Source organism: Stegodyphus dumicola, chromosome 2 (genome assembly GCF_044657685.1).
Source record: "Stegodyphus dumicola isolate Sdum_Otavi_A_Nest chromosome 2, ASM4465768v1".
NCBI classification, from domain to species: domain Eukaryota; kingdom Metazoa; phylum Arthropoda; class Arachnida; order Araneae; family Eresidae; genus Stegodyphus; species Stegodyphus dumicola.
In genome coordinates, this window is record NC_140769.1 from 159,023,201 (window position 1) to 159,050,105 (window position 26,905).

A 26,905-nucleotide genomic window follows, 5' to 3' on the forward strand; every position below is an offset into this window, starting at 1 on the left:
TCTACATATTTAACAATGTCTATGTAAAAATAATATGAAATAATATTTTGGGACAGTGTCACTAGCTTTAGAAACATTGGCATAAACAAGGGAAGTTCCTTCTAAGTCAATTATTATGCGCATCTCCTGCAGAATACTTCCTCAGCTTTTTGAATTCAAATGTATTATATTCTTTTTTTGAATATTAATACTTACTAATGCAACACATTTAGTGATTCAGTATTATTATTGATATTTATAATGCAGTTTGTGAACGAAACCGCAGTTTGTAAAAGTCATACATTATGTACGCCTGCTTAAAAGATTTCTCTTTTACGCTTTAAATTTACAGAGTTAAACCAGTGTTATAACTCATAATTTAAATAAATGTAGTTCTAAATTTTAATAGAAGAGTTATATTTTTTAGATGTATTCAACTAAAATATATTTATTCGGGAAGAAAGGTTTTTCTAGTGAAACATTGTTCCATGTGTTAATATCAAAAGCCGGTACATTAAGGACTGCGATTTTATGCATATGTTTTAAGTAATAACTAAAAATACCTGACTGTGTTTTTTATAAATTTAAAATTAGTTTATTAAATTCTAACTATTCAACACATTTGCTACCGTATTAGCATTAAATCTTGTGGCAATGATTTCAACTAAATTTTATAAACCTCAAATATTAAAGCTATCTGAATTTTAGCATTCTTTCATTTGCATATTTGATGTATTTAAAATGGCAACACCAATCTCTTAATGCGTATTCCACAAAAAGTAAATGTTCACATACGCAAAATATTGCTCATTGATAACTTCTTCGCTACTCTTTATAAATATTTTTACTTGTTTTATAATTTCTGTTAGATAATTTGGCAATTGTTTCAAAAATGACATTAGACTACTTCCGAAACTGGCAATTTCTCGGCATTGTGCTGAAAGTTATCACGGAAATTCGAATTGTTTTATTTGAAACTGCGAGGGACATATATTACTGCGAGAATTTCGAAAGCTTAATGACCAAACACTTTAGGCGGTGCTCACGTTCTAGAATTTATTATATATACGTGATACTTCAGTAACGCGGTTCATAACGCGTACGGAAAAATATATTTTTAATAAAATTGCGTGTAAAAGTTTTGATCAGCGATTCATAGCAGCATAAATCTGTTTACTATCACTTTCCAGTAATTCATACTACAGAATTTTAATAATCTGACATGGCACAATATGAATTTGCAAGACTATTGGACAAGTAAGACTTTAAATGTATTTATAGATATGTTTGTACTTTTAATGTTTTTAAATGACTATTTAAGTGACAATTTTATGCTTTCGTCTGCCATGCAGATTTATGAATGTTTTTAATTCAATAACGCAGTTTCAACTATTAATTTTGTAATAAATTTGAATAATAAAATACATGGAAAGAATTTAGAAAGGTAAATTAAAACAAGATTTAAAATATGTGGGCAATTATTAAAAAATAGAATAATAGTAGGGTTTTTTTTTTTTTTTTTTTTTTTTTTTTTTTGTTTAAAAGTGCTGTTGCGTTTGAAGTTTTTTATTTTACCTCTTATTATAAATTTACATTTTGTTTTATTTTCTTTTCCTAGTCAGCAGAATGGTATAGATAATGAAAACTTGCAGCAGTATGTAGAAATCGGCACAAATACATATATTGGAACGAAAGACGGAATGAAGTATACTCTTGTTCAAACTCCGGATAACAAACTTAGACTATGCGAAGTTCCTAACGACTGTGAATTAAACGAAATTATTTCAAAAGAGTAAGCAAAGGATTTGTTCTTTACCGCACACCAAGATTGTCTGAAGTAAAATTATGTGGCAGTCGATGTAATTTTTAGAATAGCGTTTATCAGTAATAAGCTATTTTAATATAATTTTCTGCATAAAAATTATTTTCGTTTCTTTACAGTTTCAAAGATTCCTCTGAAATTTTAAAATCAAAATTTGTAAATTATGTAATTTTCCCAAACGAAAGCAAAACACTATTTTCGAAGTAGTAATTACAAGAAAAATCTATTTTAAAAAACACTCAAATTTTGGAATTTTCTTTCATAAGATTTAAAAATCCCAGCCATTTTAATGAATTGCAAACAAATTTTAGAAAACTCATTAATGAAATTGAAAGTGTTTTTATAAAAAAATTTCTTTTAATCTATTCAAAGCTGCATTTCTAAGAGTTTATCAAACCAAAGTGCAACTATACTAAAGTAGGTTAATAATTATGAATTTCTAAAATTTATTAAATCTTTCAAAGAAAAGAATTAAATGAATTTATAAACCATATACATTCATCAAATGCAAATATTTTGATGAATAAATTTATACATTAACATTGCTAAATTTAAAAGAAATTAAAAAGTGCTTTTATTTTGAGAAAAAATTATTCCATTTTGACAGAATATTCAGGGGAAAAAAAGAACAAATAAAAATATGTTTAATTTATTTAAAAGAGATATATGAAAAGCATTTGACACAGAGAGTAAAAATGCTGATTCATTAACTTCAAAAATAAGCAGTATACTTAATTTTAATGCATTCTTTGTATTAATATTTCATAACTATTCTTAGCTAAACTTGCGAATGTATTTCAGACTTATTTTAAATGCCAGATAAGATTACAAATTGGTGTTTACGTATTCATGCAACCATAGCAATGAATTTTAGCGATTTTTTCTAGAAAAAAAAAATAAATGACTCAAAATAAATGCACACAAAAAAATGCAAAAAAACATTTCATTTCAAATACACTTACACATATATTTTATATTTTACTTAGGTATTTAACTTAAAAATCAATCAAACTGCTTATGACCAGGGTTTTTACTTCCTTGTACGAAGTAAAAAGGAAGTATTGTAATCGCGAAAAGTTTCAGGCAGCATATTTCAACGAAAATATCCATTTTGACCGCTATCGAATGCAATTTAACGATGTTTTTGCGCCATATCTGTACGTAAGGACAGAATAAAATACTCTTTTCCTTCAAAAAATTATAAAACTGCTTTAAAATTAATTCTGAAGAGAATTTTTCGTGACGTCTGTACGAACGGACGTACGTATCTCGCATAACTCAAAAACGAGTAGCCTCAGAACGTTGAAATTTTGTATATAGGACTGTTATAACATGTAGATGTGCACCTCGTATTTTGGTTGCAATCAGCCGCACCAAACGTATATAAATATATTTATATATATATCCACTCTATTACCTGGCTCAGTGATCTCAGTTTCCTTACTCTTATATGTTTGTAAATTGTACATTTTTTGCTTTAAAAATGATTGAATTGTGTTGTTTTTATCTTCCGGTTAAGGTTTTTATGCCTTTAGTAAATCTGTGTGCAATATTTTTAGAATTATCAGCAATTTTAAAGTTGTTTAATTGCCGCTAAGCCTGTTTTTAATGGCGGCCATTGATGTTTACATTTGAAACAGGAGACTAGTGGATTTGTTGCCAATCTAGAGAAACTTAGCTTCGCAACAACAAAGATAACGTATTCATTTATTATTGCCAATTAAATCATGCTTAATTCTTTCTGGAATTTTTTCGAGGAAATAAGCGTTTGAGATTTACTTCGTAATTTTTAATATAGATATTTTTAGTTTTTATGTATTTTTGTCTTCTCGCGAAGTGAGAACTGAATTAATTAAATGAGAAATCCTCAATCGTCTGTGAAAAACTGTTTCTGTTTTGTTTCTGTTTTGTTTTGTTTGCTTAATTTCTTTTATACATCGTTCTAGCTTTATTATAGTATTTGATTAGAACATGTGGCAACGATTAGATAATTCTTTAAATGAGATACATTTTGTGCATTCTGAGTTATAATATGAATGAAATATAATACTGTTAAGTAAACCTAGTGCCAGAGTGTCGCTATGGTAAACAAAGTGAATTTTAAAGAATGCATTTATTCTATTGTAGTTTATGCGCTGTCGGCGAAGTAGGTTTAATTCAATCTAATAAGTTTAAATAAAATGCAAGAAAAAATGCGTATAATTTAATATTCCGTACAAGGAAGTCATGTGGTGTACACAGCAGATTTTTGTTTTTATTGTTGTTGTTGTTCCGGTGGAAATTTCGATCGCTGAAATATATTCAAAGCAATTGTTCTTTTTAGCGATTTTGTGGCAAAATACTGTTGTCACAAGTGTTTATTTTAAATTGAGTTTAAAGCTGAAAAGTAGCATTATTTTTCTATATAAACCGTAGGAATTTAAAATACAACAAAATAAAAGCATACAAAAATGGTGACGTTGCTTGTTAAAAACTCTAAAGAAATGATATGAGCGCGGTTGCCAGCTTTTGACATATTCTGAAAATTTAGCAAGTTTTACCAAAAGTGGTTGTGTAAATACGTAATAATTACCGAGAAATTTCAGATGATCTTTATGTGATTTTTTGAGTAATTGTTCTATATTTTACTTAGTTTTATACGGTGTCACTCATATGATTTAGTTTTATACTGTTACATGATAACTCGAATTCGAATACACGAAAATGACCACAAAATGAAACTTTAGGTTTATTAAAGTATTTGGATGTCCAACGTGAAAGGTTTGTGGAAATTCTCCGATTTATTTACTATTGGGTAGAGGTGATTCGTGGATTCTTCGATTAAATGCTGTGAGAAACAGCTTAGTTTTTACGAAAATACTACTGTTTAGGGGTACAGTTTTGTGAAAGACCTGTGACCTCTACATTTAATCTGGCAACCAATTTAAGGAATAGGTAGGTGGCTCTGAAGAAATTGAGGAAATACACAAATCTGTTTGTCCAGCGAAAAACCAATACCGTTTGGGTTCTTCGACAACAGTGGATATGTGACAGGTTATACCGGGTGAGCGCTTCCTTGTCCAACTCCCGAATAGAAAGGCAACCATACTCGTGGCCAAAATTCATGGATCACATAGTAGAGGGAAAGATGATTTATTCAGACCGTTGAATAGGATTCAAAACAAGGGAATTAGGAAAGGAGGGTAGGTTCCCTTCATTGTGAATCATATATTCCATTTTGTGGATCTGGAAACGGTTGCTCGTGCCACAGAATGTTGAAAAACCTTGGTGCTGAATGGCGAACTAGAAAAGTAACCAATAATGGTTTGTTATCATCTTGAGTACTGTCTGGTGGATTCCATGTGGAAGTTCTTACGACAAGAAAATGCTTTTATATCATACGAAAAGTAATCGCAGAAATACGACAGCCAGGAATTTTACGTGCAAGTTAACTAGAACTTAGCGATAATCTTGGTGCCATTATGATGGGGCCGTAAAAGTGAGGAAGTGCCGATCTTCATATTCCTATGCATTTTCTGCAGTGAAAAATGTTATTAGCTAAATCATTTTCTGAGGTTTCATCATTATTTTCTGAAGTTAAGAAATGCATCTAAATGTCTAATAAGTATGTTTTATATTTAGATCATGCCTTACACCAGATGAAAGACGGCACGAGGATGATAGCACTATGACCTTTACAGGAAAAGCTATAAAAGTAATTATTTTAAAGTTTTTCATCTACACATCCCACACGAGTCAATAAATTCCAATTACTTGAAAAAGAAACAATAACGTAATCATTCAGTTGCCAAACAAAGTTTCATTATTAAAATTTAAATAAAATAATAATGTTGATAAATATCATGCAACAATAATATTTTATAGCAGTGATTTTAAATATACTAATAAAACCTAGAACACTAAAATTAAAATTAGAGTAGCCTAAAATAAAAGTACTAGAATTTTAAAATTCAAGAACGTTTAAGGCGTACCAACGGTGAACAGTTACCAACTGCTGAACCGCTGAACACTGGAAATTTCGACCTGGGCGAACGTTGGATCCATGGACGCTTTCGGGATTTTTTCCAAATGCAATTTGTATACAATCCAGTTCCCTTCGAAAGTCCTCCACGAAGGTATCCCTTCCTTTAGACAGATAGCCCTAGTGTGCTTTGTCATAACCAACTAAATCTTAATTCGCCGTTAAAATTATCAAATAAAGAAAAATCCCAATCCTATTTAGATAACCATAAATTGTTATTGAAAATGAAATGTTCGAATAAGTTTTTCAGCCCAAAGGGCGTTAGCCCAAAAGGGTTATTAATTTCGTTTTGGCATTTTGTGGCGTTTCACTATAAACGGCTATTCACTTTTCAACTTGTTGCAACCAAATATTATCGCCCTGTATTATACTATTTCAAGGAATTAAATAATGAAGAATCTGAACAAATGTATGCATGTTTCTCGCGTAGTGAAAAAACAACGGTACCTAGAGCCCTCAAATTTTGAATAACGTACGTTTGCATCCGAATATGTGCAACTGGAAGCCCAAATTTGGAATTTGGAGAGTATTTTATTATGCATTTCATATTTTGTAAACATTTATGAGTTTTTTATTAAGAAACTCAACGGTTTCACAGCGAGCAATGGCAACTCTGTACGGGAAGAAAAACAGTTTTATCTCCAGCGCGCGATTTAAATTCTAAAGATATGTTCTTCTTAAAATATTTTGTGATATTGCTGTTGAACTGACTTTTATGGCTTAAGTGCGAAGAAAATGATAGTTAATAAATAAAGGTAACACACAAAACGTTAAAAATGCCTCTTTGGGCGTAATATAAAATCTGAAAACTTTCAGATTTTTAAAAAATAATATAGTCGTAAGTTCTATATTATGTGTTTCCAACATTCCACTAAACTATTCTAATTGACATATACAATTTCTGGCTATCAAAATTAAGCAATTTTTCTTTTATGTAATAAATTGAAACTATCTGAAACATTTGTTCTATAATTGTCGATAATTTTAACATGATATTTTCCTATAGAATGATTTATAAACCTATACAAAGTGTAAAAGAAATTTCCTTTCAGGTATTCAAATTTTAACTTTTTTCCGTTATTATATGTGTTGTTAAATACTTTTCCTGATCGAACAATATTTAAATAAGGGTATTTTCTTTATAAAAACAGTTGCAAATCTTTGCGTATTCTTCAACAGCCTATTTTGATATAATGTCAATTTTATGGCAACATAGGTTTTTACTCTGTTTTGCATATATATTTTTGACGGTACATAAAAAGATATTTTATTAATCCAAAGTCTTCGTTAACTGCGATGTCTGTATCTCCAATTCATCTCTTTTAAATGTTCTCATGTGAAAAATAATTATAGGAGCACTAATTACTCGGATTTTATGATTTCAAAAATATTAGTTCTGTAAGAAGTCTTTTCCAAATAATAATTTCAAATATCACTGGGTATTTTGATAAAACAATCTATATTACATTTCTACCGATTAAGAACTACATGCAGACTGATTTACACCAATAACCATTACCAAGGTATTAAATGTATACGATTTTCAAATTAGTTCAGAAAAATTATTAATTACTCTTTTTCTTCAATTACACTCAGGAAGCCGGTCTAGTCCCATAAATTCGTTAAAGTGCCCTTGAAAAATATTTTCAAGCAACTAGCTTTATAACAAACTAGCTTTCGTAGTGCTCTTGAAAAATATTTTCAAGGACACTACGAAAGCTAGTTTGTTTTTGAATACTCTATGACACACAGACTATCCTTAAAACAATCTATTTACATGTCTCATTAAATATAATTTTTCGATCTGATTCTTTTTACTTCCTTGTACGAAGTAAAAAGGAAGGGTACTACTTTGGTAGACGGCTGCACGGATTTTTGGTGATTTACGTTGGCGCAATTGTTGGCGCGATTTTTGCAATCTTCAGCCATCTTGCAAAACGCTGTTTTTACGCATAGTAAAGTATTCGAAACTTAAAAAAAAAATAAATATCATAAAAAGTAAAGGATTATTTTTTTGTTGAAAATGTCGTTTTTTAAGATGGCAGGCAAGTGTAAATAAGCACATTTACTATGAGTATAAAATACTAAAGTAAGGTTATTATTACTTTCATATAGCAAAAAAGAGAATAAAAACACCGCTATAAAAACATTGTGCCAACGTTTAATTAGATTAAAATATTACTGAAATTGAATATCGAATTAAAAACCATCATACCAACATTTAAAAGAATTAGAATATTGTTACGAATTTGGTATTTAAAAAGCTAATGTTAGTTCAATTATAAATTAAATGGTTTTATTTCTCGCGCAGTGCAGCGCGTGACGAATATTAAAAGAAAGCTAAGCCAGAAAATTGAAAATACAGGAGCGCGTGCATTAAATAAATGAATATCTCGTTTTGATTTCGAGAAAGTACTGGAAAATTCTAGCGCGTGATTTTAAAATCTTATAAAAGGAGGAAAATATCTCAGTTTGTAGTAGTTGCTTAGTTTGTTGTTGTTTAGAAAACTGATCTTGTTGATTGTAGCGAATTCGCGGATTAGCGTTCTTTAGCTGTTTTGAATTACGTTCTATTGGACATTTGAGTAGTTAAAAGATAACTACTGTGAGATATTGTAATACTGCATGATAATTTGAGAAAATTTAAGCATTTTTGTTGTGATAATAATAAATTTTTGTTCCTTTTTCATCGGACTTGTGCATTCATTTCATAACGAACCCGTACGCACGCAACAATTTTTGGTGTCAGAAGTGGGATTTGAATGCCAATAACAAGAGCGATGGAAGAGCAATTAAGGCAGTTAATATCAGCCTTTGCCTCATTTAAAGAAGAAATTAAAGAGGAAATGAAATTGGGACAGGAATCCGTTAAGGAAGAAATGAAATTGGGCCAGGAATCCGTTAAGGAAGAAATGAAATTGGGCCAAGATTCCGTTAAAGGAGAGATGAGATCCGTTAAAAAGGAAATGGAAGCCTTTCACGAAAAGTTGGAAGCTGGTCAAGTAACTTTTAAAGAAGACATAAAAGCTGTACAAGAAAAGATTGAAGCAGGTCCAGACGAAATGAAAAGAGAAATAACCTGCATAATAGAAAGTAAATTTGAGGCTATGGAAGACAGAATAGGAGCTCTCGAAAATAAAGTCGGGCAAATTGAAGAAAAGGTTTCTTCTGTCAAAGATGAAATAGAAGATAGAGTGTCGGCTGTGCAGCGACGAGTCGAAGGAAGAGTTTCGGACTTACAACAACAAATTGAAGAAAGAGTTTCTGCCGTCCAAGGACATATTGAACAACAAATCGAAGACAGAATTTCTGCTGTCGTCGCCAAAGAAGTTGACACTTTAAAGAAATTCGTAGCGACGGCAGGGATGGTTTAAAATTTCTACCCATGCCTGCTCGTCCCTCTCTGAAGCTATCGACATATAATGGGAAGACCTCCTGGCACGTGTATAAGACACAATTTTCTATCGTGGCGGATGCGAATGGATGGGATTCCCAAGCTAAGGCCTGTCATCTCGCCGCTTCTTTAAGAGCCGACGCATCGGATATCCTTCAGACTCTTCCCGAAAACAAAAGGTTAGATTTCGAAGCTCTGTCCGGCGCCTTGGAGCTGCGCTTCGGGGAGAAATGTTTAAAAGACTACAGCAGGCTCCAATTAAAATCCCGTCAACGTAAGCTCACCGAAACACTTCAGGAGCTCGCCACGGATGTTGAAAAGCTGTCACATCACGCCTTTTCGGAGTGCCCGACAGAAACAAGGGAAATCCTGTCCCTGCAATATTTCATCGATGGCATCCGGGACCTTGAAATACAGAAAGCACTGCGAATGGCGGATGTTAAAGATATCTGAAAAGCGCTTTAGTGTACGCCATGAAATTCGAGGCAGCCCAGCAAGCCACCCGTCGAGACCGCCATCCAGTCAGAGCTGCTCAAGTCCAGGAGCCAGGGGTTCAAGTCACTGCTCGTCTAGACGATTTAACTAGACAACTGAATGCCTTGAGACGGAATATTGGTGACAAGAAGCCGACCGTAAAGTGCTGGAACTGCGGTGCTGAAGGACACATACGACGAAACTGCAGAACACCCCAGGGTTCGGATGTTAAAACCGCTCCTAACAAACAGCAGGGAAACTAATTAGTGGCCATCTCGCGGGGCGGAGGTTGCCAGATAATGAAAAGCCCCAGTTTAAAGCGCTTCAGATTCGGCAGTAATGGACTTTTCATACTAGGACATATTAATAGAGTTCCCTGCAATATGATGATAGATACAGGAGCCAACGTTACCATCATCCGAAAAGATTTGGCTGAACAACTGGGAAGCAAACTTATCTAGACGCCGCCCTGCGTTACCCTACATACTGTGTCCGGTGAGAAAATCGACATCGATGGAAAAGTAAATGTTAACATCACGTTTGGAAGTGCCGTTTACCATCACACGGCATATGTAGCAGAGATCACTGATTCTTGCATACTCGGATTGGACTTTCTAAGGAAATACAATTTTTCCTTGGACTTTAAAAATAACCAATTGCATTCTACATCTCAGGACATAGCGTTATTTGGAGTTAATGATGAAGAAGTTAAATCTGTTCATAAAATCATAGCACAAGACAATATCACAATACCGGCAAGAACAGAAATTTTACTTCCTGGATCCATTGCCGAAAACAGAAATTTCCGCTACGGCATCATAGAATATCCCAATAACTGTAATATCCCAAAAGGAGTACTAGTAGCCTCAACACTCGTCGACCTATCCAGAACGGTTATCCCGGTGAGAGTCGCCAATGTAACTGAGAAGGGGGGGAATTATTAAGAAACGTGAAGTGGTTGCAGCATGTACTCCAGTAACCAGCGTTGAAAGAAAGAGTAACATCCAAGAATCCGTGTCTTCAGAAAACATTACATCACAGTTACTTCAGAATGCGCAATTAAACGATGAAGAGAAGAATGCTGCCGATCGCGTCATTAAAGATCTTCAAGTTGTTTTCTCCCGCTCGTATTCTGACGTGGGTCGAACCAGTTTGACACAACATAGAATCGATACCGGCGATCATCCGCCGATCAAGCAACATCCAAGACGTCTACCGTTTGCTAAACAGGAAGAGGTGCGAACACTGTTAAAAGATATGGAAGAAGGCGATGTCATCGAGCCTTCAGTAAGTCCATAGGCATCTCCCATCGTCCTAGTCAGAAAGAAAGACGGCTCAACAAGATTTTGCGTCGACTATCGCCGGTTGAATGAGGTTACGAAAAAAGACAGTTACCCTCTTCCTAGAATTGACGACATTCTAGACACTCTTTCTGGAAGCAAGTGGTTCTCAACACTTGATTTAAAGAGTGGGTATTGGCAGGTAGAAATACAGCCTGAAGACCGATAAAAGACGGCATTTACTACGGGACAAGGGCTTTGGCAATTCAAGGTGATGCCGTTTGGACTGTGTAATGCGCCGGCAACATTTTAACGTCTTATGGAGACTGTTTTGAAAGGCCTTTCCTACGAAGCCTGCCTGATATACCTGGGCGACATCATCATCGTCGGAAAGAGTTTTGAAGAACATTTAGAAAATCTTAGGAAGGTGCTTCAGAAACTGAAAGAAGCCAATCTGAAGCTGAGTCCCGCTAAATGCAAATTGTTCCGAAAGGAAGTGACTTACCTGGGACATGTCATCTCTGCAGAAGGTGTGCGCACGGATCCTGAAAAGTTATCAGCGGTTAAATCCTGGAAACGTCCCGAAAATGTCCATCAGCTGAGAAGCTTCCTAGGGCTTTGCACCTACTATAGAAGATTCGTGAAGGACTTTTCTTCCATCGCAAGACCCCTTCACAAGCTGACAGAGAGCAAGCAAAGATTCTTGTGGACAAAAGAATGCGAGAATGCATTTAACAACTTAAAGGAGGCTTTAACATCTGCATCAATCCTGACGTATCCTCAGCTCGACCGACCATTTATTCTCGACACCGACGCGAACAATGAAAGTGTCGGTGCTGTTTTGTCCCAAGAAACAGACGGCCAAGGACGTGTAATGGCGTACTGGAGCAAGTGCCTGTCTAAACCGGAGAGGAATTATTGTGTCACCAGGAAAGAGTAGCTCGCCATAGTCAAAGCTGTAGAACAGTTCCATCACTATCTATACGGCAGAAAATTCCTGCTCCGCACCGATCATGCATCATTGACCTGGCTTTTAAATTTCAAGAATCCTGAGGGTCAAATAGCCAGGTGGATACAGAGACTCCAAGAATATGACATCACTATCCGTCATCGTAAGGAATCATCACACGGAAACGCCGACGCCCTGTCTAGAAGACCTTGCCAAGAAAGCTGCCGATATTGTTCCAGGGTGGAAGCGAAATACGAGCTGCTGACTCCGGTCGCAAGACAAATTACAACATCAACATCGGCTGATCGAGAACCGTGGAATGATGATGAAGTCAGGAAAGACCAGCTGGAAGACCGCGACATAAACCCATAATTGATTTAATCAAGTCATCAAACAGAAAACCTACCTGGCAAGACATTTCTATCTGTAGTCCTACAACCAAACAGTATTGGGCACTCTGGGATTCACTTCACATTCGAAACGGTGTCTTATACCGGAAATTCGAATCGGATGATGGCAAGACGTTCCGATGGCAGCTGATACTTCCAAGATCCCGCATTCCTGATGTCCTTAAAGAACTACATAATAGCCCTACGGGAGGTCACTTTGGAATAATGAAGACCTTACAGAGAGTTCGTGAGCGCTTTTACTGGAAAAATGCAAAGGATGACGTGCAAAAGTGGTGCCGATCCTGCGATGCCTGTGCAGGTCGCAAAAGGACCGAAGAGACGCAGCCGAGGCAAGCTGCAACGTTACAACATAGGGGCGCCTTTTGAACGTATCGCCTTTGACATCTTGGGACCTCTGCCACGAACTACTGATGGCAACAAATACATACTCGTTGTCATTGATTACTTCACCAAGTGGCCTGAAGCGTACCCTGTTCCTGATCAAGAGGCTGTCACAGTAGCTGAGGTAATGATACAGCACTGGATTTCCAAGTTCGGAGTGCCTCTTCAGTTACATTCCGATCAGGGAAGGAATTTTGCCTCGGCAGTAATCAAAGAACTATGCAAACTACTCGGCATTGACAAAACTCAAACGACGCCATTACATCCCCAGTCGGACGGCATGGTAGAGAGGTTCAATCGAACCATCCTTAATAACCTCTCATTAGTGGTTTCCAGAAACCAACAGGACTGGGACAAGAAATTACCACTCTTTTTACTGGCTTACAGCAGTGCTGTCCACGAGACTACCGGCTATTCTCCATCACAGATGCTCTTCGGTCGTGATCTTCGTCTGCCTTGTGATCTACTGTTTGGCCGCCCTCCGGATGCTCCTTCTTCGTCTGAGGAATATATTCAAGATCTCCAGGCCCGGTTTGAAGTGATGCACAACTTTGCGTGAGCGAGTCAACTTGGCGACGGAGAAGATGAAGACCCGATACGACACAAGAGCTACTGAACATCAGTTCCACGAAGGAGACAAGGTGTGGTTGTGGAATCCGACTCGACGGAAAGGACTTTGTCCGAAATTACAGTCACTTTGGGATGGCCCGTACACAGTCCTAAACAGGCTGAATGACGTCGTGGTTCGGATTCGTAAGTCTTCGAACTCTAAACCTAAAGTCGTTCATTACGACAGGTTAGCTCATTACTATGGCCATAGTACATAGTACATAGTAATGTCGTAATAGTACCATGGTCCATTTTGTTTTTAAATGTGTCTTTGATTTGATTTGTATTTAATATTTGATTTGCATTTAGTATTTGATTTGTATTTGATAGCATTTGATTTGTTTTATGTATTGCATTTATTGCTCATGTTGTTTATTATTGTAATGTAATGCTTATTAATGCATTTATGCCACAGTTGTAAGTTTAGCTTCCTGTCCAAGGATTGTACTGCCCGGGACGTGCAGTCCTTGGGAAGGGGGCAGTGTTACGAATTTGGTATTTAAAAAGCTAATGTTAGTTCAATTATAAATTAAATTGTTTTATTTCTCGCGCAGTGCAGCGCGTGACGAATATTAAAAGAAAGCTAAGCCAGAAACTTGAAAATACAGGAGCGCGTGCATTAAATAAATGAATATCTCTTTTTGATTTCGAGAAAGTACTGTAAAGTTCTAGCGCGTGATTTTAAAATCTTATAAAAGGAGGAAAATATCTCAGTTTTTAGTAGTTGCTTAGTTTGTTGTTGTTTAGAAAACTGCTCTTGTTGATTGTAGCGAATTCGCGGATTAGCGTTCTTTAGCTGTTTTGAATTACGTTCTATTGGACATTTGAGTAATTAAAAGATAACTACTGTGAGATATTGCAATACTGCATGATAATTTGAGAAAATAATAAATGTTGTGATAATAATAAATTATTTGTTCATTTTTCATCGGACTTGTGCATTCATTTCATAACGAACCCGTACGCACGCAAAAAGTTTTATTAAGAAATTATTAAGAAAGGTGAAGTGGTTGCAGCATGTACTCCAGTAACCAGCGTTGAAAGAAAGAGTAACATCCAAGAATCCGTGTCTTCAGAAAACATTACATCAGAGTTACTTTAGAATGCGCAATTAAACGATGAAGGGAAGAATGCTGCCGATCGCGTCATTAAAGATCTTCAAGTTGTTTTCTCCCGCTCGTCTTCTGACGTGGGTCGAACCAGTTTGACACAACAATATTATTAAATTCAAATACTTTAAAATACGTTATATAGAATATAATTAACATTAAAACATATGTGACAATAATTATCACAGCAATTTTTTAAAATAGAGTATTAATTTTTTAACAAAAATTGAAGTATACAATTATAAAATAAAAGAAAAATATGTACTTACATTTTTTGAGTAATTTAACCTGATGTTTATTGATAAGTACCACGAAAAAATCGGAATCATAATTGAATCGGCTCTTTTAACCATCTTCATCTGTGATCTACATTTCTCGCACTTCATTGAAGAAGCAATTAGCGAGGTTTCCTCCAAAAATTTAAAATAAATTTCCTCTGACGCTATTAACAATTTACAAATAAATCTTTGATTAGGAAAGACAGGTTGGCCAAAATAAGGTCTCAAAGGGCAATTTTTTTATTCCAATACCAATAATTCTTGGTAATTCCCAATAACAACATTCATCTTCCAAATGGAGATAGCCATTCCATTTGAAATCTGAGGAATTCCAAGAGATGAATAATAAAATTTTAAAATGGCGCGGTAATGCACAAATATTCAGTAACCAATCAGGGAGCATCACGCATAGAATTAAAATTATTTAAATAATCATTCAAAATAACATCATTTTTAAAACAAATGCAAAATTAAATTGTATTTTAATATTTAACATCCATAAATAATGTTTAAAACATTAGATTAAATTTATAGATATTAATAAAACCAATTACTTTTTAAGTAAGGTGGCGTCATTGGTTACATCATCCAGAACATAAAATTATATCAAATATTATAAATAACAAAAGTTTTGTTTCAAATAAAAATGCAAAATTAAATTTATTTTTAATATTTAGAAGCCATAAAGAATATTTAAAACAGGGAATTTATGCAAAATAAAACGCATTATTTTTTTAATAAAATGACAACAAAGTATCGGTTACCATAAATAACTTATCCAGCAATGGGTTTACCATAAGTTGTATTACTCGCCAAAAGAAAAATCGCCAAATAATTGCCAAAATCCGTGCAACCGTCTACCAAAGTAGCACCAAAGGAAGTATTGTAATCGCGAAAAAATTCAGGCAGCATATTTCAATGAAAATATCCATTTTGACTGCTATCGAATGCAATTTAACGATGTTTGTGCGTGATATCTGTACGTAAGGACAGAATAAAATACTCTTTTCCTTCAAAAAATTATAAAACTGCTTTAAAATTAATTCTGAAGAGAATTTTTCGTGGCGTCTGTACGAACGTACGTACGTATCTCGCATAACTCAAAAACGAGTAGCCTCAAAACGTTGAAATTTTGTATATAGGACTGCTATAACATGTAGATGTGCACCTCGTATTTTGGTTGCAATCAGCCGCACCAAACGTATATAAATATATTTATATATATATCCACTCTATTACCTGGCTCAGTGATCTCAGTTTCCTTACTCTTATATGTTTGTAAATTGTACATTTTTTGCTTTAAAAATGATTGAATTGTGTTGTTTTTATCTTCCGGTTAAGGTTTTTATGCCTTTAGTAAATCTGTGTGCAATATTTTTAGAATTATCAGCAATTTTAAAGTTGTTTAATTGCCGCTAAGCCTGTTTTTAATGGCGGCCATTGATGTTTACATTTGAAACAGGAGACTAGTGGATTTGTTGCCAATCTAGAGAAACTTAGCTTCGCAACAACAAAGATAACGTATTCATTTATTATTGCCAATTAAATCATGCTTAATTCTTTCTGGAATTTTTTCGAGGAAATAAGCGTTTGAGATTTACTTCGTAATTTTTAATATAGATATTTTTAGTTTTTATGTATTTTTGCCTTCTCGCGAAGTGAGAACTGAATTAATTAAATGAGAAATCCTCAATCGTCTGTGAAAAACTGTTTCTGTTTTGTTTCTGTTTTGTTTTGTTTGCTTAATTTCTTTTATACATCGTTCTAGCTTTATTATAGTATTTGATTAGAACATGTGGCAACGATTAGATAATTCTTTAAATGAGATACATTTTGTGCATTCTGAGTTATAATATGAATGAAATATAATACTGTTAAGTAAACCTAGTGCCAGAGTGTCGCTATGGTAAACAAAGTGAATTTTAAAGAATGCATTTATTCTGTTGTGGTTTATGCGCTATCGGCGAAGTAGGTTTAGTTCAATCTAATAAGTTTAAATAAAATGCAAGAAAAAATGCGTATAATTTAATATTCCGTACAAGTCATGTGGTGTACACATCAGATTTTTTCATATGTATTATGGTAAAAGAGTTTAAATCGGCCAGATCAAATATAACAGTGTTAAAAAATAATATTATTATCAGTTTTACAACCAGATTAAAAAAATATAGCGTGAAGTTATAAGTGTGATTTAAGAGACGCACTAAACTAAAGGTGTAACCCTGACAATCAAAATTTCATGCAAAATATCAGATGTAAAGAGATTAATGTATTTTGTATTATAGAGTCTAGTATTCTTAGGACGTATATACTAAAGAGCTTTAAAAAAACTGTAGAATTATCTTCTAGTCTTATGATACAAACAAAAGTGAGAAGAAGGTGTAAGTAAGACCCTTTTATTTGAACACAAAGAAGTAACAATGACGCAACTTGAGTTTACACAACACATCTGACTTAACTTAGGCAAGTAATATTGAACTAAAATCAAATGTAATTAGATCAGCCTAGGGAATGACGGGACAAAGTCACAAGCAGGAAGGTTTGTGAAAAACCGGCGAGACAAGCCTAATAACTAGAAGTACTCAAAGCCACAGAAACAAATCGCTATTAATTCGCAGTAACAACGTGGCCTCAAGAAGGCAGAACACGCTCTAAAATTATCTTGCGAAACCTTCACTTAAATAGCTCTTCTTTCTTCTTAATAAACGATTTCTATCTTATTTATATTGGCATGAAAAGCGTGGGTGAGAAAGGAGAGTAACAGAAAAGTACTTTCACTCAAAATTAACTATTAGTCAAAAATAAATAGATAAATCTTCACAGTACTTTAGAACGTTTGTTTTCGCATTAATACGCAAAACCTTTTCCAGAATCATTTTTGCTAAGATGGGTTATTTGGAATTAACAAGTTAATATTAGTAGGGGGAAAAACTTCTTTAGTCTAGAAAATTATTATTTTCCTTAAAATTTGATACATATAATCAGAAGGACCTTCATTAATTTATTGAGAATATGGAACTTATTTAGATTTAAATTATCCTAATTATGTATGTTTAGATTTTGATCTCACATATACTGAAAGACAGTCAGAATTTTAGTGTATTTGAAAATGTTAGAAATCTGATACAATTCGAGAACATTAAAATGTGGAAGTTCAAAATAAGTTGTTCCTCATGGGAGTGAAGAAAATTGTAGTGAATAGTTGCGGGTACTAGCTAAGCCAAGTACATAGTTAATTACAAATAGTAATTTCGTTCTTTCTAATATACTTTTTTTCCTTCAAAATCTGTTATACCTAATAAGGACCTTGTATCTTCGAGTAAACGAGAGTTCACTGAGTTTATGAATAATACATTGTGGTCTATGTAGAATGCTAACAAAATATTAATTATGTTTTTAAACTAAATGAAAAAAAAATTAATTTGCTTCCGGCAATTAATTCTCTTTAAAGCTTCTGTATTATTTAATCTCATTTTTTACAGGCAAAAAGGTACTTAATGCTTCGAAAATTCACGTTCTACTAAAAGAGCTTGACAGCAAATGAATATGTTAATTTGCTAGTTAAATTAAAAGTGTTAAATATTAAAATTAAAATATCCATGAAGGTGAAAACACAACGCATGTCTTCTTGTAATCTGGACCTTATTCCTATTTTTGTAATTCTCATATTTTTAAACCAATTAATACGCAGTTCATTAAACCTTTTTGTGTTCAGCGCATTTATTCAATTGAAATGTATTCTTTCACTCATTGATTTCTCATCCTTCCTTTCGCCCCATTTAGATAGTTCCTTTGAAAGTGGAACCCAGCCCTTGCAAAGGTCAGGGCGACGAATCTGGAAATTCTATCATAGTGACTCCAGATCCAGCTCCTCCTTTTAAAAGCGAAGATAATAGCATTCCGGAGAAAGGACCGGAAGCAATGGAAGAGAGTCAAATGCCAGAGAGTCCCCATTTAACTTACACTACTCTAGTCACGAAGCACGAAAGAGCTGATACCCCGGTATTATATTATTCCTTCTAAACTGTTTGTGATATGCTTTGTTTAATGAAAGAGAAGTCAAGGTTCAAGTTTTAAAACAAAAGAATAAATGCATAAAATTTTTAACATAAATTTATCCTTTTGGAAAACAATACGTATTATTCAGCTGTATTTTTCAATAAAATATTATTATTATTTTATACAAAAATGTATATATGTTAAAGACGTAAAACGGTATCGAATATAGATGTGGGCAAACTTAAATTTAGGCTAAATTCAAATTTAACTGTGTTTAAACGAAAAGGACAGGCGTTTCTCGTTTGTATCTGTTCTATTAAATTATGCAATGGTCTGTTTGTTTGTAACATCATCTCCTCCGTAATGGCGGGAGGTGAGTTGTGAAAGAGGTACCCCGGAGTCCAAAAGTTCGTGGGAAGCAATTTCGACCATTCTCATTTTTGTACGACTTAGCCGAGATATTAGCCGAGATATTAATTAGAAACCTCAGAAAACGCTATTTTTTGCACTCATTTTTCGTATGGTAACAGTCGCACGAGCTGTAGATAAAAATGCTTTATTTCGAAAAGTATTGCTACTGCTGGCTTTCAAATCCTAGAGTTTGTTAATCAAAAATTTGTCAGTTTTACAAAATATGAAATAAAATTAGAATTGCCAAATATTAAACATATTGTCATTATATATGGTCATATTCTAACTCTAAGAAAGCATGCGATCGAATGTGACGTCATTGTGTGTCGAAAATTTTTCGTTAACATCGCGGAGAAAACTACTCAAGGCGAAAACATCGTGGTACAAAACATCGTGGGAGAAAAGAAAGCAAAGAGAAAACATCGCAGTTCTAAAAACGTCGTGGTACAAAATATCGTCGTCGAAAATGAAGCGATTTAAAAACTTCGCATTGTAAAAACATCATTGTCGAAAATATCGTGGTAAAAAATAAAGTACCTACAATTCATCACATGACGATAACATCGCAGACATGCGTTTCGTTAGCTTTAATAACAGTAAATGGATATTCACGTAATGATTTGTGAGCGCAAGATGGAAAGAATGATAATTTTTACTTTCATATTTTTATTAACTAATAAATTTTTAAGAAACAGAACAAGAAATTTAAACAAAACAAGAAATAATTTTCACTATAAGAGTATCAGATTAACAAAAGTTAAGAAAATAATCTCATAATTAGCTTAGCAACTTTTTTATAGATAAAGTCATGCAGTTACTTGTCTTATTTTTTCTATTTTTTTAGATTATACCTTTTATGAAAAATTACTAGTAAATCTTTATAAAAAATAATTTATTAATGACCTTTGTTAGCTAACTATGTCAGTTTAAAATTGTATTAAGTGCTACAAGTTGCATTAATTTTCCATGCTTAAGTTTCCATTTTATATTTTCAATAAATATTTATTAATTAAGACACAATAACACGCCGAAAAAATACTAATTCAGAAGTCAAATAACAAAAATCAGCGTTATATTTTCAAATTTTCACAGGACTAGTTTCGATGGTTTAACCGAACCACCATCGTCAGCTGCCTAGTTAATAAAATTTATTAGTTAATAAAAAAATATGAAAATAAAAACTATCCTTCTTTCCATCTTGTACTCACAAATCAATATGAAAGCATCCTTTTACAATTATTAAAACTAGAAACACACATGTCTGAGATGTTATCGGCATGCGATGATTTCTGTAGGTACTTTATTTTTTACAACGATACTTTCGACGACGATGTTTTCAAACTGCGAGATTTTTGAACCGCTTTATTTTCGACGACGATATTTTGTACCACGATGTTTTAGAACTGTATCGATGTTTTGTACTACGATGTTTTAGAACTCTTTGCTTTATTTTGTCTGACGATGTTTTGTTCTCCGACGTTTTCGCCTTGCGATGTTTTCTCCGTGACGTTTTCGTCCACGAAACGAAAAATTTTCAGTGGACTGAAAATCATGACATCATACGTATAAGTATTAACCTGAAGTATCAAAAACTTTTTATTTCCTGGTTTGTCAACTAAAAAAATATTTACGATATGCTTATTGCTTGTAAAGAATGAACTGATTTTATTCAAATTGAAATGTTTTATGCATTTTCTTTTCAGGCATACATAGAACTTGTAAATTTTGTTTTGGCCGCAGCCCGCTAGTGTATAAATAAAATGAGAGTTTAGTATGTTAAAAGCTGCGTGCCAATTATTTTGAATTAGAAAATTAAAATCTAATTTCATTATATTTAAAATTCTGTATAATCCGTCTTCTTACAATAAACTGTTTATTACACAGCATTTAAATTTTCAATGTGCTTTGCTGCATTTACTAATAAAGAAGTTCTATACACCAATTAGATTCCAATAAATCATGCTGTGAATGGAAATTCTTTCTTGCATCATATGACTCCCGTTCACCCACCTTTGACAATAAGACCAGCAAGATATGTCAGAGCTCGTTCCAGAATGCATTCGATAACTTCTGCCCCGACTTACCCGGCCTCTCCAATACCTTATGTTCCTGTGCCTAGACAAAGGAGACCCAAACATACCTGGAGCCCATATAGTGTAAGAAAGTTTTTATGCTTTGTATTTTAGCAAAAATCAGTAGGATTCTATTTGCAAAACTGGACATTTCCTTCAAGAGATTTTAGCTTATTTTTACAAATTAATCGGAGATGAAATGGTAGTAAAATGTCGTCATTTGAATATTTTGGTCTTGGTGAAATTTGTATTCTTCATGCATATTTTTTGTTGCAAATATTCCTACAAATCATTCAAACCACTATTGTATGAATTTCATCAAGTGCAACAGCCTCCTTAAGATCATTATCGAATCACGTGCAAATATGAAACGGTTTTCGTTTTTATCTGCTAGAATTGGTTCCATAATTAGAGTTATAATAGTTTAAAATTACCATTAAAATATTTTATAGTTTAAAAATATAATTTTCGCTTTGTCTGTCTACGTAGACTGCCTGGATAAACTTCAGCCTGATAGTAACCGCCCTTACGACTTTTCAAAAAATTTAAAATCACTGCGAAAATAATTTAATATTGAAAGTCCCAGTAATATCAAAAAGATTAGTTGGGGGACAACTGAATTAAGAGACCCTCGAAATGAAACCACAGCCTTACGAAAGCATGATCTAAAAAAGGAAGCTCAAATGCATACCTGCTGTTAGCAAAACACAGAGCAATATACAAAAGCGAAATTAAAATGCTGAAGAAAGTTTATAACAGAAAGCAAATATCCCTACGATCCCTACGGACCTATACACAAGGTTTATTCAAATAACATTTTTCTGCTTTTTCAAATTACAATTCCGCAGTCAATAAACAATACCAGAAGCTCATGAGATGCTACAACAGAAAGCATTAGAAGTGTAATGAATAATGTATTACGCAGCGACCACTCACAGAAAGACTCAACTCTGCACAAAGAAAGAAGAAAAATGTTACATCTCCCAAATTCAGGCTATGATTCTCAATTCAACTCTGAAATCTCTAGAATAGTCAAATATCTACCTTGATCTACCTTGATATTTCCTTGATCAAAATCCTCTACAAACAATTTCCAGGCTTACTTCTAAAACCTTTAATAAATGTCTGCAAGCCAAGTTAGTTCTCTTCAGCTTCAAAATGGGGGAAACTATTCCTTTTTTAAGACAAAAGGCAAAATGTATCAAGCCGATGTTGCTATAAATTTATTAATATCTTTAAATAAAGTCTTTGAGAGAGCTCTTGCAAACCGCCTAAGACATCACATTAAGAATGGAAACGATACAAGTCATTTCCAATTCAGATTCAATCCGAATAGAAGTACCATCTATCCCATCGATTCTCAAACTTTTACTAAAGCGTACCATCTAAACAAATATTGGAAAATTTTAGTACCACCACTACATTTTGCAATGACATTTTTTTTCAATTTCTCAATAGAAATATTAATATATATATATTCCATTTGCACAACCTATTGGATATTTGTATTAAATATGCACACAAAAAATATTAGATTAAAAATTGGATGCTATTTTAATTAGCAAAATTTAAGTTATAATACTTTTATTCTAAAATTTAGTGTGAAATTCAGGCCTGTTTAAGAGAGATCAATTTCGTTATGTCTTGTCTTAGTTCGATTAGGTTTAATCATAAATTAGAATCCAATTTTAACTTTGTTCTGTATTTATTTTTCAAATGCAACATGGAAGAAAATCCTTGTTCGCACAAATAGGTTGTGCAATAAGGCAATAAATGCGTAATAGCCTTATTTGAAATGCTTTTAAATTATTTTTTTTGGTTCAACTAAAAGTTAACGTGTGTGTTATTTTTTAAATCTTCAGTCTGTCTGCATTCGCCTTTACTCTACCTCGATCTTAAAAAGCTATATGAATCTCTCTGGTTTTTAGGCATTTCAGGGACTTCAGGTACCCTAAACATATCTATGAAACCTTCCGAAATATACCTATGAAACTTAAGCTACTTCACATACAGAAAAAGTATTATTATATCCCGTAAGAGGCTAATGGAAAAGAAGCAAGAAAGAAGCTTTTCGCAGAGCTCTTGCCTTAGCAAGTACTTTTGAAATCTGGCTTTCGATAAAATTACCCAATATAAATAGCCGTAACACACCAAAGGCATAGCCTTCGTTGTCGATGCGATCTTTGTTGTCAATGGCAGAACTCGAGATGTGCTTGATATTAATGTAAATAACGCATTAAACATCCATAATGAGTTATACAAGCCAGAAAGAATTAATCATATCTCATGGAAACTCACAAACAATTACTTCCAACAAGCCATAACAGAAACTTTCCATGCCCCCAATTTACATATCGAGAATAAAACGGTCAGAATCGTAAAATCTATAAAATATCTCGACATTATTACAGTTAACAAATTTAACTTTATAAGCTATCTCGGTTATGTCAAAAAATAGCTCTAAAATAGCAACAAACCTACGGAGAATGCAAGGAATTGTGTGGGGCATAAACACGAAACTACAAAAGCTGATTTATATCTGTGTTATCTAAACAATTGTTCTATACGGAGCAGCAGTTTGGGCAAACCGAACTTCTACCTGTAGACTGAAAAAAGCTGAAAATAACTGAAAGACCATTTCTTTTCTATTACACCAGAGGATACAGTAAAACATCAAATCCTGCATTTTGCCAGATTGCTAAACCTCCCGCTCTCTTCATAGTAGGAAAAAGAGATTATGCATAGTAGGAAAAAGAGATTATGCATAGTAGGAAAAGGAGATTATGCATAGTAGGAAAAAGAGATTATGCACTTATGAAAGAATTTTAACCATAATGGAAAAAGAATTCAAAGCAGAATATTCTCCTAGCCTCACACCCGTATGAGCGACATCCTGCAGTGAAGAATAATATAACTCTCTCCATCAACAAAGAGCCGTTCATAAAAACATTCCTACAAATATACGCGAATGACTTTGGTACAGAGTGTGAAAAGGATTGTCCGCTTAAAGTCTGTCTTAGCAGTCAGTCCGCAGAAGAGCAAATGTTTCAGCTAACTATAGGAAATAGTGTATTCCAAACAGAAGCAATTACAGTATTAGAAACCATTAAATATTCCATTAAAACCATTAAAAATTCAATATTCATTACCCTATAAAATCTCCCATCTATTTACAGGTAGCTTCTTTTCTGCCATGCACGCAATAGACCCTCCAAAGATTATATCCTCAATAATCCAGGAAATCTTCAACACTGCCTTTAACACAGCCAACCTGCATTTCGTAATATTATGGATCAATGTCAGCATGGAGCACAACAGTGAAGTGGATGCCCTATCAATTACGGGCATTAATGCAACAAAACTACCCATTGCATGGTCAGGCTCTCATCTTAAGATAAAACTCAAAAATACATTTAAAAAAGTATGGTAGCACTCGTCGAATTTTTACGAACACAGCAGGCGCACATACGACCTACATCCAAAAATAAATTCCTACAAATTTCTACAAGACTACCCACATATTTCTACAAGAAGAATATCTCACTTTCAGATCTATGCATATGTGAGGATATCAGGTTCTGTTTTCCTCCTTACTTGCTTTGGGAACATTAACTGTCCTCACTCGGAACAGGGAGCTTACTAAAGCTATGTTCAATAAATTTGGGAAGTAGACAATACACACAGGAAGGGTATACGAAACCCTTTATTTTTCTCTCTTTACAATGATTTCCGGACTTCGGAATACAGAGACCAACCACTTGTGGTCTGAACGTAAGAATATAAAAATATTAACTAAACTAACTTTGGATTAATCAAACAAGTGCCTAACTCCAAGATTGGCCGTATATTAATAAAAAGCCGTATGTAGTACAGAGAACTGCTAACACTACGATACGTTTAAAATTATCAAGAGTATTAAACCTCTGGCCTTGAAGGCAACCAGCAACCGACTAAAAACTACTATGGCAAGCGGCCTGCTTCTAATAGCTCCTTCCTCTCTCTTGCTTGGCAAAAAGCCACAACTTAAGTTTTTGCCGTTCGCAAGAAAAATTTGCACAAATAAGTTAAAACTTTTAATTCTGGCCGGAAGTAGAAAATAAGAAGTGATAGTAAAGATTTAACATAAAATAAACTTTAGTAAAACTTAAGATCCTTACATACTTCCCGCCAGAGTTAATTAGTTTGAAACTGAGGTCTAAAACGACCTTGTTGAAAACTTTTAGCTCTAGAATCTAACGCGAGGCCAAACTTTTTTAAACATTTCTCACTAGAAACTAGAAATTAAAAAAAGTCGTTTTTACATTATCAAATCCTTGGACAATTACTTTTCATCTGTACTGCATCTAAACAGGAGTTCTTAGTTGAAATCTGGTTCATTCCAGAGATTTATCTTTGTGATATTCCGACATCCTTTTTTCTGCCCAGTCCTGGAAGGTAGCGAAGACTACGGTTTGGTTTATCTTCCTTCTTGTGCGGGTTCGCCCTTCCGTTCCTTCCTCCATGAGCTTTCTTTTCCTTCCAGTTTGGTCACCCTTGAAAACCTTCTTTTTAGCCTCTGCCTGTGGTCTCGGCCGTTTGATGGCAGCTGGTCTTGGCGGAACCGGGACAACTCTCTCTCGTTCCTGCATGGATCTCGTTGCTGGCTGTTCAAATTTTCCTTGTTTCTTTACCTCCGCAGCTGGTCTTCCTTCATCAATTCGTCGACATTTGCTGCGCAGATTCCTGTCTGATGGGTAGATCTTCCGTTTGGGAGCCGGGTTATAGTTGCCGTTATTTCTCCTGGCTCTCTTTGCATTCGTCGTACTTCTCCCTTCTTCATTCTGGGGGTGTTCGTGCTCTCTCTTTTCTGGTCGGTGGAACGGCTTCTTTTTCTTGTTACCTTCAATTTTCCAACGGGGAAACTTTCTTTTCAATTGCTTCTGCCTCCTAATGGCTTGCCCTTGTGATTGTCGTTGTTCCACCTCTGGAGCTTGTGCCTGCAGTGCCTGCCGTGCCGGATCCTGCAAAAGATCTTTAAATATTGGCATTTTATTACGATTATAGAATGGTTTTATCTGGTCAATGTTTGCGGAGCATGTTTCACCATTCCTGGCTTTTAACACCACTACAGCCTGAGTTATTTTTTCTATGACGTATGGTCCTTCAAATCATGGAAAAAACTTGGCAGTTTTATCTTCTGGTGCTGAAGAAAGTGAATGCTTAATTTTTAACACTTCATCTCCTACTTTATAAGTTACTCCCCGTCGTTTCATATCATAATAAAGTTTCTGTTTTCTCTGTGCTACTTCAGTGTTCTTTTTTGCTCCTTTAATTAATTTTTCCATATCGCCCATTTTAAATTCTGGGGCTCTTTGTTGAACATAAAATAATTTATCTAACGTCGTTATAATCTTTCTGCCTAAAAATAACACAGCTGGAGTTTCCTATCATGTTTTGCGGTCATAAGGGCGAAAGCTAATTCATTGACTAAGTTATCCCAGCTTTTATGAAAATTTTTAACATAACTACGGATAATTTTCACTATATTTCTATTGACCCGTTCCGCTATATTTGATTGCGGCCGATACGGGACCATTTTTAAATGACGTATGCCCAGTTTTTGGCACGTCTTCAAATATATTACTTACAAATTGAGGACCATTATCCGATATAACTTTTAGGGGCGCCCCGTATTTTAAAATATATTTATTTAAAATAGAATCAGTAACTAATTTCGC

The 26,905-nt window shown here is 34.1% G+C and overlaps 2 protein-coding genes across 2 annotated transcripts in view; one reads left to right on the forward strand and one right to left on the reverse strand.

Moving 5' to 3' along the window:
• LOC118191327 (uncharacterized) overlaps positions 1-26,905 on the reverse strand; it is a gene marked incomplete at its 5' end in the record, with an annotated part of 529,277 nt that overhangs the window by 361,745 nt on the left and 140,627 nt on the right. The window lies entirely within an intron of this gene.
• The window catches only part of LOC118204024 (uncharacterized), a 110,849-nt gene continuing 84,583 nt past the window's right edge, over positions 640-26,905 (forward strand). Inside the window, exons 1-5 of the mRNA XM_085810323.1 lie at positions 640-1,236; positions 1,598-1,771; positions 5,423-5,495; positions 18,490-18,708; positions 21,063-21,272. Coding sequence (XP_085666449.1) covers positions 1,202-1,236; positions 1,598-1,771; positions 5,423-5,495; positions 18,490-18,708; positions 21,063-21,272 — 711 coding nt within the window. The 5' untranslated portion in view covers positions 640-1,201. The remainder of the gene's footprint in view (positions 1,237-1,597; positions 1,772-5,422; positions 5,496-18,489; positions 18,709-21,062; positions 21,273-26,905) is intronic.